Raw genomic sequence first — 21,802 nt, forward strand, 5'->3', positions numbered from 1 at the left:
TTTTGCAATCTCGCTGGTCCAGTTAATACAAATGCATATGCATTATGGGAAATCTGTGCTGGACTGGCAACCTAGACAGCAACACACAATTGATTTGTCTTCTGAGCACCATGACACAGTTGTAGAGGTTGTAGTCTATGGTTCTGTAATATTGTGCAGTGTTGTAATGCGATTAGCCCTACAAGTGGTAGATCATAAAAGAATTGCAACAATTTTAAAGTCTGAATATCTGTTCCCGAGAAGCATTGTTCCTTAACCCTTTGAGCGCCAAAGTCAACTTTTGTCACCCTTATAAAATATACCTAAATTAATTTTTGTCAGATTTTTGCCAAAAGTTTGATAAAAACTGTGCCCAATGAAATGTTATGTTGATTTGGTCCAAAATTATCAAAAAAGTTACAGAAAAGTTCATAAAAATTGGTAAAATGTTGCACAAAAATTTTGGTGGGAAAACATTACAGCACTCAAAGGGTTAATTTTGAATTTTTTGGGCCTTTGCACCACATTTATCTTACAAATGTTTTAGTTCTGTATCAGAGGAATTTGCAAATCTGTAATTTTTACACTTCCATACTGTGTTTTCAATATTAAAACATTATTAGTGTACTCTAGTTTGGCAAACATTTGCTGTTTATGAAGTTGTGTGATGTACTGTAGTGTACAGTATTCCAGTTGTAGTATACAGCATTAATTGAATTTGACTTGATGTTGACTTTGACCAAACTTGTATTTTACTCCCTATTCAATATTTTTAGGGGTTATTACACGAAGTTTGGGCGATACCGCGTCGTATTCGAGTGATGTGTCTGTATTTTGACGAGTTGCACAGCAACGAGTCAAAATACGGACACATCACGAGAATACGACGCGGTATCGCCCTAACTTGTGTAATAACCCCTTTAAAAATACATGCATGCTTTGGTTATGACTGTTTTCCTACGGACGCTCCGAAATTAGCGACGAAATCAACTTGAAATCGACCTTGCTTCCTCCAGGCTGTACTTATGAAAAGTTGGTTGCTAAGGAGTGATGACAACCGTATCACTTCTTGATATTATTCCGCTATTGGGCCATTCCACTTTCAAGGGAGGGTTAATGAAGCACTTTTAAAGCAAACAATTTAGATATTACGATGTCGACACAGGTTTTCACAATTTGAAGAAGATTTATTTTTAGTTTAAAATGACGGTGGATGTAAAACATAGGCGGGAGTTTGTAAAATGGGTGTGTTTTCGTGTTTTGATACATAACTTCATCCCTGCGTGAAAGTTATGAGGCCGCCAAAATCGAGTCAAAATACTCGCGCAACACGCTCAAACTCTATCGAGTATGAACAGCTGAGAGCACAGAGAGCAAGCAGCTCTGCGACATCTTTGAATGCACATACAGTGGATATAATACCCATACCAGTCAGTTTATCTCGAAGAATTATACATGTTCCCAGACGTCAAATATGCCGAATTTACCATCTCAGTAAGCGGATTAGTGAAAACATGAAGTGAGTACACTGTAAGCTGTAGTGTCGTAACTCGTTCGTGATTTTGTTGCTGTACGAATAAAACATTTCAAAGGTATTTCCGTCGTCTGCTCGTATATTTTCGTTCCTTGCTTGCCTAAATAGAACTAAACTTCCTTTAACAACCTAAGCGAAAGTTTGACTTTCCCTGGATGGTACATTGTATCTGAAACCCGCACCGCATCGGTGCCACCAGACACGATCATGACCTGTGCACTGACAGGTACAAATCGGAAATATCATGTGCACCTTCAACCTTGTCTGTCGTGAGTATTTTCAGTGCGGTTGGACTTTCGTGGCTCATTTACGACTGTAAACGATGTAATTCACCGCCCAGATACTTTAAGCTCATCAACAGGAAACTTGTCGTAAAGCGATTCTATCATGATGCTCTGTCAACCGATATCATTATACGAGTAATCATACATCCATGGTGTAATCTTCAGCAGCGTAGACGACACGAAAACACTGCACCGTGCACCGCCACGGGACCGGCCGTGAATTGACAGGTGTCGGCAAATTATACAAATTTTCAATACGTTTGTTTGTATGTTTTTGGTACAACTGTACTTGTGCCTAAGTGCATGCCCATGAAGTGACTGTAAACAACAGAATTTTGACCATAATCGTAATGACGTTTCGGATTGTCATTTGTCTTATTCGCTCAGCTGTTTTGTATGTAACGGAGGTCATGCATGCGCATACAGCGAAGGTCACGCGTACGCGTCGCTGTAAGTAGTTCGGTTACAGTGAAAATATAATTCGTATTTTCACTAGTTAAAATATGGGCTCATATCAGTACCGTCTGAACAATAGAAGGATGGCAATACAGGCACAGCATGTATGATAATACCATTTAATATATAGCTAATGTGTTTATGTTCTGACATTTGTTAAAGGCCTGAGCCAGTGAATTTTTAATATCCTTTCATACGGCTAGTTTTCAATTGGATTCGAACCCACAACATACGGCATCAGTCGCCTAGCTGAGAGGCCACAGACAGACCACTCGGCTAAATCCCACTCCCAAACCAGATATGAACTGAATTGCCTCGCGTGCACATTTTGTAAAGTACTTCTTGGGGTATTGGCTTTTATGACATTACATTGTTTTTATTCCCGAATTAATCCAATCTATCTAAATTTGACATTATCCCCACTGTATTACGCAATGAAAAAAAAGAAAAGAAACCATTTGAAAAATTATGATCCAACAATATCTGTCGATGCAAGTGCAAATGGCTGAGCAGGCTCTTAACTGGCAGAGGTCGCGTTTGCGTATAAATTCTGCATATTTCACATATAATTGCCATGTAGAACGAGTTGACCTACTTCACAGTATCTCAATGCGCCCAAAAACGATACAATCATCTGTGCCGCGCCGTGTAGCAGCAAAATGAGTTCGTGACCTTTGAAGTACGCGTTTCAAAAAATAAATACCCATGGGAACCTGCTCACCACGCCACGCAACTCATGTACAGCTGACTATGGTGCACTTGTCAGGCGATGGTCGATGATTCTGGTTATTGCCTATATTGTCAAGTTCAATGCCTAATTTACGGAAACACGAACTCTGTCTAGTGTATTCGAAGCTCTGCGTACAGGTTGTGCACACGGCCTCTACCACGTGCTGTCCTGTGGACAGTGTGGTACAAGCCGTCGGCCTACCACCGTACCGCCGGGAAACGCAGACCTATTGTACGCAGGAGCATGGCAGGAGCTAGCCTACTGCTCCTGATTTAACATCAATGCCAACATGGAATCTCATGAAAAATTTGTCATTGTTGGTTCTGTAGCTAATACAATCTTGAAAAGCAACTTAAAAGACACAGACTGTCAATACGTCGCCATAATATTATGCTGATCTCAGCGGAACCATGCCGGAATATAAATTCGCTGACACACACACAAGATTGAAAAGTGTCACTCTACATCTCATTCTCAGAGAAAAATGCATTGATCAAATATTATGACGCTAACCTTCGATAATCTAGCTTTTGGTTCGCTATGTCCAGAGTAACCCACACGATTCTTAAAGTCAAACGTCGACACGACGACATCAACAGTCAAAACTCAAGATTAGCGATCAGCGCGGCCGAGTGACTGAATTCAGAAATCACTTTGTGTAAAATGTTTTAGTGCAGCAGTACATGAAGTAGGTCATGGCCTTGGACTCTGTGCACGAACCTGATTGGACACTTCAATACCTTTGACCCAAAGTTATTATTCATCAGCACTTCCATGCCATGAGGCTAGGTAGAGAACGTATTACGTACGCAGTGTACGCTGTGTGTTAGGAACGCACACAGGGAATGCACAGCGTACACTGCGTACGTACGCAGGGCTAGCGAGAGAGTTGCCGACATCGACGGTTATTTACGAAAAAGAATAAAAGACTGGCATTTTTGGAAGCAATCGAGTAGCTGCGGTAGGCAGGGATACGACTTGGGCCCAAGAACGCTGAATTTCGGCAGTAATTTGGCTTTTTACGTCAAGTCCAAAAATGGATTTGAAGTCACCAACTCTACGTACGGGTCTTTGCAGGGCTGTGGTGAGCGGGGCTATTAATAGCTGTAGCGGAACACAGCATCGTACGCAGGGCTAAGAACGTATAGTCCGTGGGCTAGAGGGGGTCTACGTGCACCCCCCCCACAGGATAACAAATCTGTATTTTTCAGAACCCTTGGGATCCCTAGAATACGAAATGGAATTTTAACAGGAAAAATATAGGGACGCAATAGCTGTTATGGTCATGTTTTGAAGGGTACCGCAAAATCACGATTTTCCAAGCCAAATGCATTTTCGTCAAATCTTTCTTCTTGTAAGTCATGTGCTGAGCTCATTTTTTAACATAACCTCACTTGTTTGGTATCATTAGAAAGGGAATTATTCCTCTTTAACATGACATATTGCACTATGCAATATCTTCTACAGTTTTTGTCAAATATAACCAAAACTTACCCCTTACCCCAAAATTTAACATTGTAAATTACAGTAAAACTCAAATTCTACCAATTTTTTAGCTGGGCATAATAAAATATGCATTGCTTTGTCTGAAATCTGTTTTATTTGATACAGGGACATGTCGGAAATATGAATAGACTTTTAACAGAAAAAATATTGGGAATCTACAGCTGTAACAGTCATATTTTGAAGGGTACCGCAAAATAACAGTGTTGCAGATTTGCATGCATTTTTGTTAAAACTGTCTTCTTATAAGTTATCTGCTGAGCTTGTTTTTGATATAACCTGGCTTGTTAGGTATCATTAGAAAGATAATTTACTAATCTTTGGAATGACATATTGTAACATGCAATATCGTGTGTAGTTTTCATGATATATAACCAAAACTTACCCATACCCCTAAGTTTACATTGAAAATTTCAGTCATAGCTAAAACCAAATTCTACCATTTTTTTAGCTTGACACAAACAATCTGGCCGTTTTTGCTATGAAATCTGTTTTATTTGGTATAGAGACATGTCAGAAATATGAAATAGACTTTTAACAGAAAAAATATTGGGAATCTACAGCTGTAACAGTCATATTTTGAAGGGTACCGCAAAGTAACAGTGTTGCAGATTTGCATGCATTTTTGTTTAATTTGTCTTCCTATAAGTTATCTGCTGAGCTTGCTTTTGAATATAACCTGGCTTGTTAGGTATCATTAGAAAGATAATTTACTAATCTTTGGAATGACATATTGTTACATGCAATATCGTGTGTAGTTTTATGATATATAACAAAACGTACCCCATACCCCAAAGTTTACATTGAAAATTTCAGTCATAGCTAAAACCAAATTCTACCATTTTTTTGGTTGACACAAAAAGTCTGGCCGTTTTTGCTATGAAATCTGTTTTATTTGGTACAGGGACATGTCAGAAATATGAAATAGACTTTTAACAGAAAAAATATTGGGAATCTACAGCTGTAACAGTCATATTTTGAAGGGAACCGCAAAATAACAGTGTTGCTGATTTGCATGCATTTTTGTTAAAACTGTCTTCTTATAAGTTATCTGCTGAGCTTGTTTTTGAATATAACCAGACTTGTTAGGTATCATGAGAAAGATAATTTACTATTTTTTGTAATGACATATTGTAACATGCAATATCGTGTGTAGTTTTCATGATATAACCAAAACTTACCCCATACCCCAAAGTTTACATTGAAAATTTCAGTCATAGCTAAAACCAAATTCTACCATTTCTTAGCTTGACACAAAAAATCTGGCTGTTTTTGCTATGAAATCTATTTTATTTGGTATAGAGACATGTCAGAAATATGAAATAGACTTTTAACAGAAAAAATATTAGGACTATACAGCTGTTGCGGTCATATTTTGAAGGGTACCGCAAAATCACAGTGTTGCAGATTTGCATGCATTTTTGTTAAATTTGTCGTCTTATAAGTTATCTACTGAGCTCGTTTTTGAATATAACTTGGCTTGTTAGGTATCATTAGAAAGATAATTTACTAATCTTTTGAATGACATATTGTAACATGCAATATCTTGTGTAGTTTTCATGATATGTAACCAAAACTTACCCCATACCCCAAAGTTTACATTGAAAAATGCAGTCATAGCTAAAACCAAATTCTACCATTTTTTTAGCTTGACACAAAAAATATGGCTGTTTTTGCTATGAAATCTATTTTATTTGGTACAGGAACATATCAGAAATATGAAATAGACTTTTAACAGAAAAAATATTGGGAATCTACAGCTGTAACAGTCAGATTTTGAAGGGTACAGGAAAATCTCAGTATTCCTGACTTGTGTGCATTTTTGTTGAATCTATCGTCTTTTAAGTCATCTGCTGAGCTTCTTATAGAATATAATGTAAGTTGTTAGGTATCATTAGTAAGATTATTTACTAGTCTTTAAAATGACATATTGTAACATGCAATATCTTGTATAGATTTTTATGAAATATGACCAAAACTTACCCCATACCCCAAAATTTACATCGAAAACTACTGTCATAGTTACTGTCAAATTCCAGCAATTTTTATGCAGACATAAAAAATTAGACAATTTTTTGTATGAAATCTGTTTTATTTTGTATTTTGCCATATCAGAAATATGAAATGAACTTTTAACAGAAAAAATATTGGGATTCTATAGCTGTAACAGCTGTATTTTTAAGGGTACAGCAAAATCTCAGTATTCCTGATTCGCATGCGTTTTTGTTAAATCTGTCATCTTATAAGTCGTCTACTAAGCTTGTTATTGATCATAACTGGGTTTGTTTAGTATCATTGAAAAGGTAATTTAATATTTTTTACAATGACATATTGTAACAGGCAATATCTTGTATATTTTTCATGGAATATGACCAAACGTACCCCATACCCCAAGGTTTATATTGAAAGTACTGTCATAGATAACGTGATCAAATTCCGTGAATTTTTAGCTAGACATGATAAAAATAGCTCTGTTTCGGTATTAAATCTGTTGTATATGGTACTGGGTCATGTCAGAAATGTGAAATAGACTTTTAACAGAAAAAATATTTGGACTGTATGGTTGTAACAGCCATATTTTGAAGGGAAATGCAAAATCGCAGTACCGCAAACTGGCACCTTTTTTGTTAAATTCTTCTTCTTGTAAGTCATCTGCTGAACTTATTTTGTGACACAACCTGGCTTGTGAGGTATCATTAGTAGGGCAATTTATTTTTCTTTAAGATGACATATTGTCATATACAATGTCATTCATAGTTTTCCTGGAATATGGTCAAACTTTACCCATACCCAAAAAGTTCTAATCGCAAATTACGGCTTATCTTAAATTCTACCATTTTTGCTGCACATAATACAAAAGGCATTCTTGTTTAAAATCTGATTTATTTGTTACAAAAGTATGTCACAAGTATAAAAGTAACTTATAACGGGAAGATGATACAATTAAGTAGTCATTTGGATCATTTTAGGAGGGGGAACCCATATATTGCAAATGTATGTGTTTCGGCAAATTTGCCCTGATACCTGGGTACCCTTCCAAATATGATCCAAAAGGCTACAAAATCATATTATGTTCCTGTTAAAAGTTAGTTTCATATTTGTGACATACTTTTTTAACAAAAACAGATTTCATAGATTGCATACAAGCATTGCCTTTGGTATATAAAGTTAATAAATTGTAAAAAAAAGGTAGAGTTTCAGATTTGCAGTAATTTGCTGTGTAAACCTTGGGGTATGGGGTAAGTTTTGGTCCTATTTCATGAAACCTAAACAAGACATTGCATATTACAATATGTCATTTTAAAGACTAGTAAATTACCTTTCTATTGATACCTAACAAGTCAGGTTATGTCAAAAATCAAGCTCAGCAGATGACTTATAAGAAGACAGATTTAACAAAAAAGCAAGCGAGTTGGCAATACTGTGATTTTGCGAGACCCTTCAAAATATGACTGTTACAGCTGTAGAGTCCCAATATATTTTCTGTTAAAAGTCTATTTCATATTTCTGACATTCCTCAGTACCAAATAAAAGATTTCATATAAAGCATTGCCTTATTTGTTATGTCTAGCTAGAAAATTGGTAGAATTTGACGATAGCTACGAAAGTAATTTTCGATATAAACTTTGTGGTATGGGGTAAGTTTTCGTCATATTCCGTGAAAACTATATCAGATATGGCATATAACAATATGTCATTAAGAACAATAGTAATTAGCTTTTTAATGATACCAAATAAACATGGTTATGTAATAAAATAAGCGCAGCAGATGACCTACAATGGGACAAAGTTAACAAAAACACATATGAGTCTGCACTGCTGTGATTTTGCAGTACTCCACAGAATATGCCAGTTACAGCCATAGAATACGAATATTCTTTCTGTTAAAAGTCTATTTCATATTTCTGACATGTTTCTGTACCAAATAAAATAGATTTAATAGCAAAAATGGCCAGATGTTATATGTCTAGGTAAAAAAATGGTAGAATTTGGTTTTAGCTATGACTGAAATTTTCAATGTAAACTTTGGGGTATGGGGTAAGTTTTGGTTACATATCATGAAAACTACACACGATATTGCATGTTACAATATGTCATTTCAAAGATTAGTAAATTATCTTTCTAATGATACCTAACAAGCCAGGTTATATCCAAAAACAAGCTCAGCAGATAACTTATAAGAAGACAGTTTTAAACAAAAATGCATGCAAATCTGCAACACTGTTATTTTGCGGTACCCTTCAAAATATGACTGTTACAGCTGTAGATTCCCAATATTTTTTCTGTTAAAAGTCTATTTCATATTTCCGACATGTCCCTGTATCAAATAAAACAGATTTCATAGCAAAAACGGCCAGATTGTTTGTGTCAAGCTAAAAAAATGGTAGAATTTGGTTTTAGCTATGACTGAAATTTTCAATGTAAACTTAGGGGTATGGGGTAAGTTTTGGTTATATATCATGAAAACTACACACGATATTGCATGTTACAATATGTCATTTCAAAGATTAGTAAATTATCTTTTTAATGATACCTAACAAGCCAGGTTATATCCAAAAACAAGCTCAGCAGATAACTTATAAGAAGACAGTTTTAACAAAAATGCATGCAAATCTGCAACACTGTTATTTTGCGGTACCCTTCAAAATATGACTGTTACAGCTGTAGATTCCCAATATTTTTTCTGTTAAAAGTCTATTTCATATTTCTGACATGTCCCTGTACCAAATAAAACAGATTTCATAGCAAAAACGGCCAGATTGTTTGTGTCAAGCTAAAAAAATGGTAGAATTTGGTTTTAGCTATGACTGAAATTTTCAATGTAAACTTAGGGGTATGGGGTAAGTTTTGGTTACATATCATGAAAACTACACACGATATTGCATGTTACAATATGTCATTTCAAAGATTAGTAAATTATCTTTCTAATGATACCTAACAAGCCAGGTTATATCCAAAAACAAGCTCAGCAGATAACTTATAAGAAGACAGTTTTAACAAAAATGCATGCAAATCTGCAACACTGTTATTTTGCGGTACCCTTCAAAATATGACTGTTACAGCTGTAGATTCCCAATATTTTTCTGTTAAAAGTCTATTTCATATTTCCGACATGTCCCTGTATCAAATAAAACAGATTTCAGACAAAGCAATGCATATTTTATTATGCCCAGCTAAAAAATTGGTAGAATTTGAGTTTTACTGTAATTTACAATGTTAAATTTTGGGGTAAGGGGTAAGTTTTGGTTATATTTGACAAAAACTGTAGAAGATATTGCATAGTGCAATATGTCATGTTAAAGAGGAATAAATTCCCTTTCTAATGATACCAAACAAGTGAGGTTATGTTAAAAAATGAGCTCAGCACATGACTTACAAGAAGACAGATTTGACGAAAATGCATTTGGCTTGGAAAATCGTGATTTGCGGTACCCTTCAAAACATGACCATAACAGCTATTGCGTCCCTATATTTTCCTGTTAAAATTCCATTTCGTATTCTAGGGATCCCAAGGTTCTGAAAAATACAGGTTTGTTATCCTGTGGGGGGGGGGGGTGCACGTAGACCCCTCTAGCCCACGGACTAGTATGTACTCATTTCTGGCGATCGAGCAGCGAGGGAAACAATCAATTACCAAGGATGAAGCTAATTTGCTAAACGATATTTTATCTTGAATAGTGAGTTGAATGAGTAATAAAATATCATATTTTTAATGTTCAATACGAGGTTGAAACACGGAGGGACCGTGGTTGAAACCAGAGCTATCCAGCTGTAGCCAACCTGGACAAGCACATTTCACAGCGCCCTCAAACAGTCGATTGTTTTCACTTGTCATACGCGGCGTAACAGAAAAATTAAAACTTTCATAACTTCATTAATATCCAAGCCATGCCCACCAAAACCTTTTCAGTTCTAGCCATTTGAATTCTGAAGATGTCTACCAAATTTGACTGAAATACGTTCAGCCGTTTTTGAGAAAATGGACCAACAGACAGACAGACACACAGACAGACAGACATCGCTGCGACATAACCTCGCTGCGCGCATGCGCACGCGAGGTAAAAAGAGTGGTTCAATAGCCGGCTAAGTTGTTACATTTTTCTGACTGAGACCTCTCAACACGTTGTAGAGTTCGTGAAGCACTCACGCACGCATGCTCACTATCATACATCGCACATACACACTTTATCGAAGCGAAGAAACGAATTTCATCGCTTTAACTGGGCGAACGATAACCTCGGGGACAATTCTGTCCACCAGCAGTGTTACCGACCCAGGATAGAAAATACGAATAGTTTTCAATCGGATTCGAACCCACAACATACGGCATCAGTCGCCTAGCTGAGAGGCCACAGACAGAACCACTCGGCTAATCCCAACTCCCAAAAAAGAGTGGTTCAAGTTGGCTAAGTTGTTACCTTTTTTGCCTCACGTGTTCACACACGTGAGCATATGTCGTAGCGATGTCTGTCTGTCTGTCCGTCTGTCTGTCTGTCTGTCTGTGTGTCGTGTGTCTGTCTGTCTGTTGGTCCATTTTCTCAAAAACGGCTGAACGTATTTCAGTCAAATTTGGTAGACATCTTCAGAATTCAAATGGCTAGAACTGAAAAGGTTTTGGTGGGCGTGGCTTGCATATTAATGAAGTTATCACAGTTTTAATTTTTCTGATACATGGTAGTCTATGGGAAGCTGGTATCTGTGGTTTGAGGGCGCTATCCCCACGTTACAGTCTGGCTAGACGATGCTGAAATTAGACTCGGTTTCGGATTCGGTTTCGGATTCGGTTTCGGATTCTAGAGACTGAAAGAAATTTATATTTTCAGCCAATTGTTACACTGTGGAATACTGGATTTTCCTTACTTTCCCTGGACCCTTTTTTCAGCTAAAATAATATCTAATCACACTAAACAAAGTGAAAATCAGTATATAGGGATAACTTAGCAATACAAATTTTTTGACAAAATGTCATGTGATCTCGATGACCTTTGACCTTAAATATGAGTATATGTCCATAACTCAGTAACCACAAGTGCTACACCCTTCATATTTGGTATGATGGGAGACCTTATGACATCACATCCTGTACCTTATTAATTATGTGCATATCTAATTCTGAGCCAGCAAATAGAGCTAGAGGTCTGATTTTTGGTATATAGGTATAACTTAGCAATACAATTTTTTGACAAAATGTCATGTGACCCCAATGTCCTTTGACCTCAAATATACATATATGGCCATAACTAAGTAACCCCAAGTGCTACACCCTTCATATTTGGTATGATGGGAGACCTTATGACACCACATCCTGTACCTCATTAATTATGCGCATATCTAATTCTGAGCCAGCCAATAGAGCTAGAGGTCTGATTTTTGGTATATAGGGATAACTTAGCAATACAATTTTTTTGACAAAATGTCACGTGACCTCGGTGACCTTTGACCTCAAATATACATATTTGTCAATAACTCAGTAACCACAAGTACTACAGCCTTCATGTATGGTATGATGGGACAGCTTATGACGCCACATATTGTATCTCATTAATTATGCGCATATCTCATTCTGAGCGAGCCAATGAGCTAGAGGTCTGATTTTTGGTATATAGGGATAACTTAGCAATACAATTTTTTTGACAAAATGTCACGTGACATCGGTGACCTTTGACCTCCAATATACATTTTTCTATAACTCGGTAACCACAAGTGCTACACCCTTCATGTTTGGTATGATGGGACACGTTATGACGCCACATACTGTACCTCAATAATTATGCGCATATCTCATTCTGAGCGAGCCAATAGAGCTGGATGTCTGATTTTTGGTATATAGGGATAACTATAGGAGAGAAATTTTTTACCAAATGTCATGTGACCTCGATGACCTTTTACCTAAAATATATGTTATGTCAATAAATAAGTAACCACAAGTGCTATGTCCTTTGTATTTAGTAGGATGGGAGACCTTATGACAACACACGCTTTACCTCATTAATTATGTACACATCTAATTCTGGGCAAGCGAATAGAGCTAGAGATCTGATTTTTTGGCATATAGGGATTAATTAGGAATATAATTTTTTTTTTGAAAATGTCATGTGACCTTGATGACCTTTGACCTTGATTATACATATATATGCATATTTCAGTAACCACAAGTTCTATACCCTCCAATTTGATAGGATATTAGACCTTAAGATGTCACATCTTGTACCTCATTTATAATGCGCATATGTATTTCTTGGCTGGCCAATACTGCTAGAGGTCTGATCTTTTTTCCCGATTTAGAACCGTAACTTAGACATGCCTCATGTGTTTCAAATTGGGAACAACGACATAGACCTATGTGCCCATAGATCTCAACATATACACTCCAATGATACTTCTTAATGACCACATTTTCCTGCCCCATCAAGACTAGTACTCCTATTACAAGTGGGGACTATGTCATTGTAAATGACTTGTTGAGTTAATGGTTGTATCACAGTATTCGATATATCTAATTCTGTATTTTTTCCATTTTATATTCTGAATAATTACATTAAACATATTTCACTGTCTCCAGTACATTTCATTTAAGTATTTTCACTTCATGCACTTTATCCCTTTCACACATGTTCAAATATCTGACCAGAGAACAAACACTAAATAGTCCAGGATGGGAGCTACAGTGTCATTGACGCTATTTTTTTCATAATTTGCATATTAAATGAATTTTCATACTTGGGGATATTCATCTGAATTGACTTGATCAAAATTGATGTAACTTGCTATGTACATTTCAGACACTGTAATACAATATTATTGAAAGTCATTAATCATTTTCTCTTCAGCAAATTCCTAATTTGCATGTTTAATGAACTTTCCTAATTAGAGATATATATCTGAATTGACTTGACCAAAGTTGACAAAACTTGCTACATATATTGCAGATACCATGATACAACATTATTGACAATCATTAAGCATTTTTACTTAAGTCAATTCCTAATTTACATATTTAATGAACTTTGCTTATTAGGGATATATACTGGGATTTACTTGATCAAAGTTGGCAAAACATGACAACATTGATGATTATACCTGGTTAAAACAATATCGAAAGTCATTTCACATTTTCATGTCAGCTAATTTACAATTTGCATATCTAATGAGCTTTCACAGCTCGGCATATATGGCTTGAAGGACTTGGCCAACGGTAATTACACTTGCTATATAAATGACAGCAGTCAAAGAACTTTAATATTTTTATTTCAGCGAATTACATATTTGTATACTTCATGACCTTTTAGAATTAATCGGCGGTGATTATTGTTCATTATGTTTCAATGAAGTCGCCAACATGTGGCAAAGGTTAAATTTCACAAATAACTGCAATATATAATGAAACACGGGAGCATTTTCAGTTCATATCTGGTTCTGACTGAGACCGCTCAACACGTTGTAGAGTTAGTGAAGCACTCACGCACGCATGCTCACTATCATACATCGCACATACACACTTTATCGAAGCGAAGAAACGAATTTCATCGCTTTAACTGGGCGAACAATAACCTCGGGGACAATTCTGTCCACCAGCAGTGTTACCGACCCAGGGTAGAAAATACCCTCAACATCAACAAAAATGAAACAAAAACAAATTCAGTAGATTTAACTAATAACCTTGATATCCTTTAAATATTATATGCAGATTTTACACGAATTGCACACCAATAGAGAAATGGTTTATGTAGACTATTTTCAAACTACTTGTGTCTGTTTCACCTCCTTGGATGTTAGGTTTCTCTGTATTTTTAGTTCAGTGTACCAAAATTTATTAACGTACTAGGTGCCTCAAAAGTGAAAGGCTTAAAATTTGGATCAAACTTTCAATGAAACTTTCCACCATTCTCTTTCCAAATCAAAAGTGAAAATCAGGGGTCTTCATGCTAAGTTTGGCACCAGAGAAACAAATTACCTAACATTTACTGATATTTGAAATTCAAAATGGCAACCATTCCTGTGTTTACTCTATGGGGAACAATAAAATTTTTTGATTTTAGAAAAAATGAGATGGTATTTTTTCCTTTTCCAAGCTTAAGAGGTAAAAATGAGCCACACCGGCGGAAGATCAGTAAAAATCTCTCAAAAGTTTAGAGTCCAAATATTTGTCTTCGGGGCGTATTTTATCTTAAAAGTCCCAACATTGACATGTTCTTTTGTTTCGCCTGTATTGTCGCTAGAAATATATGGAGTTTTACTGAGAAAGTAATAAGTAAGATGTTACAAATACCAGTCGAATTAAAATTTGTAGATGTGATCAGAGGATATTATTTCAAGTCCAAAAAAATGGAAAAAAAAATTGTAAATCTTATTATTATTGGTCTATACATAAATACCATGTCTGTAATCGTGGAGAGTCATTTCCTTCTGTAATTGTTATGAGAAACGAGTTGTATCAAAGAGCCCAAGCTCAGAAAATTGAAACCTTGCTTAAGTCATGTGATTTTTTTTTGGTCACATTGTTGTAATTTTCAGACATGTATACCTTTTATGAGAAAGAAAATGAATTAAACAAATATTGCTTGTGTATCACTTTTAGTGTACAAATTATATACTGCAGTAATATATACATATATAAATCATAGTTTTTGCTTTCATGTCATACATTTATACTAAGTGGAACAAGTGAACCAATAGATTTATATTATGTACTTATAACAAAACACTATAAAGTATTGTGTTGCGATCAAATAATGTTAATTGGTATGCACTGTAAAGCTGAAGTAAATTTGGAGTATTTTATTGGGAGACAACATCATTACAATCAAAATAATCAATGTTATTGCTATACACTATATAAAACTGAAGTAAATTTTGAGTAGTTTATAGGGAGACAAAGTGTGTGTGGATTATACTTAATCCTTTATCACGAAAATGTACAACACAGCCTTAACATTGACCATAAACTTAGGTTGTGATGATTAATGATGATACAATGAGTATTAAAGTTTGATTGACGTACTTTATGAAGGAGGATATCTTGTCATGTGTCATTTTGTATATTTTATCTGGGCTGTCTGTCACCGAGAACAAAGGCATATTTTGTAGACCGCTCTCATATGCTGTACCTGTCATTGAAATGATACAGCGAGCCAGCAACCATATACAGACAGAAACCTTTCCTCTTAGATATCAGAACAATTTACAAAGATTGAATCGTCCCTTGTCATCTTTAAGAAAGAAGAGTGACATTGTGGTGATTTTTGACGACAATAGTAATCAAACAAATAATAGAATAGGAAATTTATCTCTTCTTTAATAAGATTGGCCATAGTAATCTACATACCAACTGTTCTGTAATTCAGTCAGCAACTTTGGAGAACATGACTTTTCTCCAACGAATTGAAAAATTGCCTTAAAGACAGAGCACTGGTATACTTATATAGAAATAAAGGGCGACGCCTTGACATTAATATGTTTATTTATGGAAAGCCAAAATTAACGGGCGAGGCTTGCTGAGCCAGTTATTTGGCTTTCCTCTCGCCCCCGCCTATAAATAAACCTTAATGGTAAGTGCGGAGTCTGTTATTTCCATAATTGTTATCAACAAACACAAGAAAATCGTCAAAATGTACAAAAATTTCCATGCGAAAGTCTAAAGACAAAGGAGCGATACGCGACGCAATGTCACGTGCATTGTAAAAATTTTCGAAGTGGGAGATTTTTGGAAAAAGTGTCTAAACTTGGCCCACAAGTGCTTCATTTTTTTGTGATTGATTATGATCTTTGTAGAAATCACAATTTACGTTTTATCTGTAAAGTTACTATGTTACCATTATTATTCATATTCAAGGACATGTAAACAAACCATTACTGTGTATTTGTGGTCAGTCATATGGTTCAGCTTGACCAATTAAAATGCGACGGACAGGTCATGGTACGAAAATTTAAATATATCTTACCGTGAAAATCACTGGAGAACCGAAGACCTTAGTTTAAAGAATTGCAGGGACCATTGTAAAACCATTTGGACCAAACATGAATACTAAATTACTGCCAATATATAATATGTTTGAAATTTAAATATTCATGCTTGTATGAAAATTGAAAAGTTTGGTTATTTTAATTTTGTAAAACTTCAAGTATTTTGACCTGTTTATCATTTTGAGCTCGAATCGAAGGGCTATATCATCGGCCTATACTTTTCCCACCGGCCGCCCTTAGCTTATTAGACTAGTTTAAGTCTGTGATTTGTGAATGTTTGAGTGGAGTAACTTGATGATTTGTGTTCTGTTTTCATTTGAAACGCGTGAGTGGAGTGGACGTGATGGGTGGGGTGGAATCCGGCAGAAACTAACTCATTACTGCGCAGACTCAAAGGTAATGCATTCAATAGCAGGGAAAACCTAGCCTGGGCTGCCAAATTCCGAATAGGCTGGTACGAAATAGGAGAAACATAAGAGAAATTAATATAAATGATTTTATTTTTTTTAAATTCACCGACTTGAACCAAGTCTATTATTAGCTTATGAACAATCTCAAATTGAAGGCAGATGGCGTAACATATTAAACATTTTCAAATTCTAAGTATTGCTTTTTCTTGAATGTATCTGTGCTTACAGAGGTAACCTTCAAAGCAAGGTAACAAACTCCCTGATATTCATCAATTTTCTTTTGCCAACTTGTGTGTACCTACATAAAATTTTTAATTTCATAGATATCTTTTTTTTCTGGTGAAATTTGAGAACTTTGTATCGCATAAATCTGATAAAGTCTAGCCTAGTTACATCATTTATATGGGCAAATACAAATTTAGCAATATGAAATTTTCAGTCTTTTAATATTTCATGGAGCATGTTAGTGTATCACTTCGTTGGAGAAAAGTAGTTAGAGTATTGAGTTGGATTGGGAAAACCGTTCAACACTGTAATGGTCCAAGCTGGTACTTTCTCTGTTCAAGTTCACTTTGGGACTCTGCTAGAAATACTTCAATGAACAAGTGCAAGTTTTCGCACTTCAGCAGATTAGTCAAGGTGCACGAGATTGGCGTTTGGAAAAACTGGAAAGTTGCTCGTTGATGAGGTTTGCGAATTTCAATGTCGGGAACTTCACCTTGGAGTTGTCGAGCCTGGTACACGGTTGACGTAGTCACTTCCATGAGAACAAGTATGATATGGTAATTTGAATTAGCATGGCTTCTGTTGGGGTAGAAACGAAGCATAAGATCCTTGACTGGGTTCGCTTGGTTTTCGTACCGTGACTCTGTCTCAGAATTCCCTTGTATGGTAGAGTCATGCGCAGACTCTGTGAAGTTCATCCCAAGGTTCCAAGTGTCACTCCTGAGCACTCCTTTCCCTTCCCTGATGTTGACGTTGAGGACAAAGTTCGTGTGGCAAGCGCCAGTGTCGTGAAGTGGGATGAAATCCCATCGCAAGCTCAGCTGATTTTTCTGCATTCTGGAAAGGTAAATGCGGGGAAATCTTGATGTGGGTTGCGCCTGATCGTGGTTCGTTTCTTCACCGTCTTGTTGAAGAGCGTGGTGTCTGTATCCAGCGGTTATGTAATCTTGAATTTGTAACTTAAACGTTTTCCCAAATTGTGAGTTTTCAATCTCGAGAATTTGTCTGGGTGACATTTCGGTGAAATGGATACACGGCATCATTTGCTGGAGGAAAAGGAGATAGGCATTTGCAGCTGGCTCGCTGTCGTAGTCGTGTCTGGAAGACACCCACTTTTCAACTGCCCAAAATAAGATATATTCATCGTATATGACGGTATCTGTGGACTTCAGTATCTTGTAAAGTGATTCAGTGTCAAGCTGTATCCACTGTGAAGTATCTACAGCGAGGTGTAAATTTGTGGTGATGACATTAAAACACAAGTCAGCCAGCGCGTGCAGCCCGTACATCCCTGCACTGTGTAGCCACAGCATAGCGCCCTCAATGTTTCTCCTTAAGCCAACGACGTCAATCATGAAATCTTCACAGATGCTTTTCAGTGGCGTCACATTATATTTGTCAGCCAGAGCAAGAACAGGTAAAGCTCCATGGAGAGAGAGACTTATCTTCCCACTGTACATGAATTTGAGAAAATTCTCGAATTCCGGAATACATTCTGGGGATTCGTCGAGGATTATCTCAGATTTAGATGAATCATGCCAACTGGGATCGCACAACATTGTCCTGAACACGGAACTATATGCAGCAAGGGGAAATTTACTGACGTTGAAGTGCAACTTTCCAACGACTAGCTTGACGTCACTGATTTCAGGTTGGTTGAAGAGCGCCATCAAACACTCAGAATGTCTGTCTAATCGACCAGCCACTTCGGATTGCTGGTCAGTACGCTCATAGGTTGGAAAAGTCACATGTGTAAAGCTGTTTAACGACTTTAACTGCTCTGTCATGGCTTTTCTGGTTCTGAAACGAAGCTGAAAAAATAAAAACAAAAATCAATACTATACCGTGTTTAACTAAATCTTTCTTGTCCTTTTCATTATGTAACTGTACTTGAAATATTTATTTTTGCAAATATAAAATGTGTTTTACGAATGGGTAAATTATCTCCTCGATTTTTTGTGGTGATCTACATCTAGCCATGAGAATGGCGAAAATCAGAAAGCTTCATCACTGGGAGGGGAGAGAAGGGGATCGATGATCGTTGGCGGCGCCCTCCACCGACGACTCATGTAATGTTTGAACGCAGATATTTGAAGGATCCTTGGACCATGGAAGGTCCACTAATGGAGGAACATGGCAGGAGGTAGGAAGGGAAGTGATCAGATGCAGGGATGAGGTCGACTCCATCTTTGCTTGTCCTTTGCTGTTTTTGTCAGCCGATAGTCATCTCGATATTTGCTGGCGAGAACAGCAAAGAGCAAGCCGCGGTGAAAACGTTTCCATGCATCTCTACATCTGATTTTAATCGGATTGAGAAATGAAGATTTACTGCTAATCACCAGTGATGGCTGATATACTGGACTCAGATGAAGAAAATAGTGACCAAAACAACGGGAGAAGAATGGAAGCTGTGTTTCTCGAATACAGAAAAGATAGCATTTATTTGCAAGTAACTGTAACCATAATATGTCTTGCGATTGTACATTGGCAGCAAGTTGTATCCATCCAATAAACAAGAAAAAGCCTGAGGCTGACTCTCTGTCCAAAATTTCTTTTGACAATCTGACTATTGGAGACTGAATAGGGGTATATCACAAGCCTTGCTCTCTGATTGTGATCGATAGCGCTTGTATGTCGGTATTAGTGTGCAGCGTAGCCATGTAGGTAGACCACAGGGAATAGAGTAATCTTGTTGTTGTTGTTGTTGTTGTTGTTGTTATTATTGTTGTTGTTGATGGTGATGATGATGATGACGATAATAAAAAATATTAAAAAACAATGTGTCATTCCTTGCTGTTGTTTGTCGATGTTGTAGATAAAAGAAAACTGTAATCGTGACAAAAAACGACGTAGGTCGGTTGTGTAATAGGACGGGAGTGACTTGGGCGACCTACGTCGTTTTTTGTCACGATTACAGTTTTCTTTTACAATTATCTACAACATCGACAAACAACAGCAAGGAATGACACATTGTTTTTTAATATTTTTTATTATCGTCATCATCATCATCATCATCAACAACAACAATAACAACAACAACAACAACAACAAGATTACTCTATTCCCTGTGGGTAGACTGAAAGATCAGCACGACGCTCGAGGACGCGCGCTCCCTACACTGTGAGAGGGGCGAGGCGAGCGTGGACCGATATACGCCACAGCAGTAACGCTAGCTGTGGTATCGCAACGGTACTTGCATGACTTGTGGCGTACGTCGAAGGCGCTCGGGTCGTTGGGGGACTGTGGTGATGACCCCAATGACCCAAGCGCGTTCGATATACGCCACAAGTACCGCTGCGATATCACAGCTACAGTAACGCTTGATATTACAGCTTACAAAAATACTATTTCGATCTTGTATTTCACATGTATGTTGAGACACGGTCCCTTCGTGGTTAACAGTCGATCCCTTACCTTGACGATGGAGTGACAGGGTCGGAGGTTCAAAAATCGCTGATTGCGGTTTGTTACACCGAATACTATCTCGCACAGTACTATAAACTAACAGCGAGACTGGCTGCAAACGAAACAGTTTCACGCCAACATCGATAGATGACTCTTCACATAGGTCGATGTATAGTCCACAGTCCCTCAATCACTACGTTATACTTTCTCTGTTTGTACCATCAGTGCAGTGTTCTGGCTTAACCCGTGCTTCTATAATACCCTATGCTCATAAAGGTCACACACAGAGCAACTCAGCCAATCAAAAATCGCGGAGTTGCTCTTCCTCGTCGACACTGATGACGTTGCGAGCTCTGCGTCAATATGTGCACATCGTACATCTGCATTCGTTGTATGACGTGACTCATTGCATTGTAAACACACGTGGAACACGGTGTCTCTTGTGTCGCAACCGTGTACACGTGTAATATACTTCGTCTAGAAGTTAATTTATAAAACATTCTGTGAGACGAAGAAGGAGCTCGAGCTCCTTTACAAGACCGAACAAGCCACGCGCAGCACCGCTGGTCGGCTTTTAAATAGACAGGTGAGTGTCGGGCTTTGGCTACGCCGCGGCGTAGCCAAAGCAGGACACTCTCGCCATACTCGTAAGGCTAAGTGGGAACACAACCCCAACCCCGGGAACACTACTATATACGCAAACTGCACAAAGAACATTCAACCGAAACAAAAAAATGTTTTTTCGCCTGTAACAATCTCATCAGGGGTAGGCCTAGAGTTGGTATTTCAGAAAGAAACACTTTTTATGCTGTTTAAGCTTATATCTGCAATTTTACTTTGCCTATTACACTTAGGCCCTACTTGTGCAAGAATTTTTTACTGAATAATATTTCCATTTAATTATTGTTAGAAGTAGCTTAGGCCTAAGATTCCCAATTTTATTTCATCATCCTCAAATACAGAACTTGTTAAATACAGGTTGAAAAGAAACTGCTAGGGCTTAGTTTTCAGACTCTATGTTTAGTCAAGTCACCTCCAGTATCCGAATAGGTGGTACGTTTGCTCCACAGATAAACTGTTTTCGAAATCATATGTAACTTCAACGATAGACTTGGTTCAAGTCGGTGAATTAAAACTATGAAATCATTAACTCTTCATATAAACCTATTCGTCAGCCAAGGCCAGTTTTCCAACGATTGGACGCGTTACCTTTGAGTGTGCGCAGTAGTGAGTTAGTTTCAGCCGGGTGTGATTCCAGGAGAAACCCCCTGTATGGCGTTCAACCACTCACGCGTTTCACATGAAAACAGAA

At 37.2% G+C, this 21,802-nt stretch overlaps 1 protein-coding gene across 1 annotated transcript; it reads right to left on the reverse strand.

Annotated features, from left to right (window-relative positions):
* Positions 1-12,753: 12,753 nt before the first annotated feature.
* Positions 12,754-20,740, reverse strand: LOC139138520 (BTB/POZ domain-containing protein 19-like). Its single transcript, XM_070706930.1, has 2 exons — positions 20,500-20,740; positions 12,754-18,896 (listed from the first exon to the last, which is right to left on the reverse strand). The coding sequence occupies exon 2, from the start codon at positions 18,870-18,872 to the stop codon at positions 17,385-17,387; it is 1,488 nt and encodes a 495-aa protein (XP_070563031.1). The 5' UTR covers positions 18,873-18,896; positions 20,500-20,740; the 3' UTR covers positions 12,754-17,384.
* Positions 20,741-21,802: the final 1,062 nt, after the last annotated feature.

Source organism: Ptychodera flava, chromosome 1, assembly GCF_041260155.1.
Source record: "Ptychodera flava strain L36383 chromosome 1, AS_Pfla_20210202, whole genome shotgun sequence".
Lineage (NCBI taxonomy): Eukaryota > Metazoa > Hemichordata > Enteropneusta > Ptychoderidae > Ptychodera > Ptychodera flava.

Coding starts and splice junctions, on each gene's coding strand:
- LOC139138520 (XM_070706930.1), bottom strand. CDS start 18,872: ATGACAGAGCAGTTAAAGTCGTTAAACAGCTTTACACATGTGACTTTT.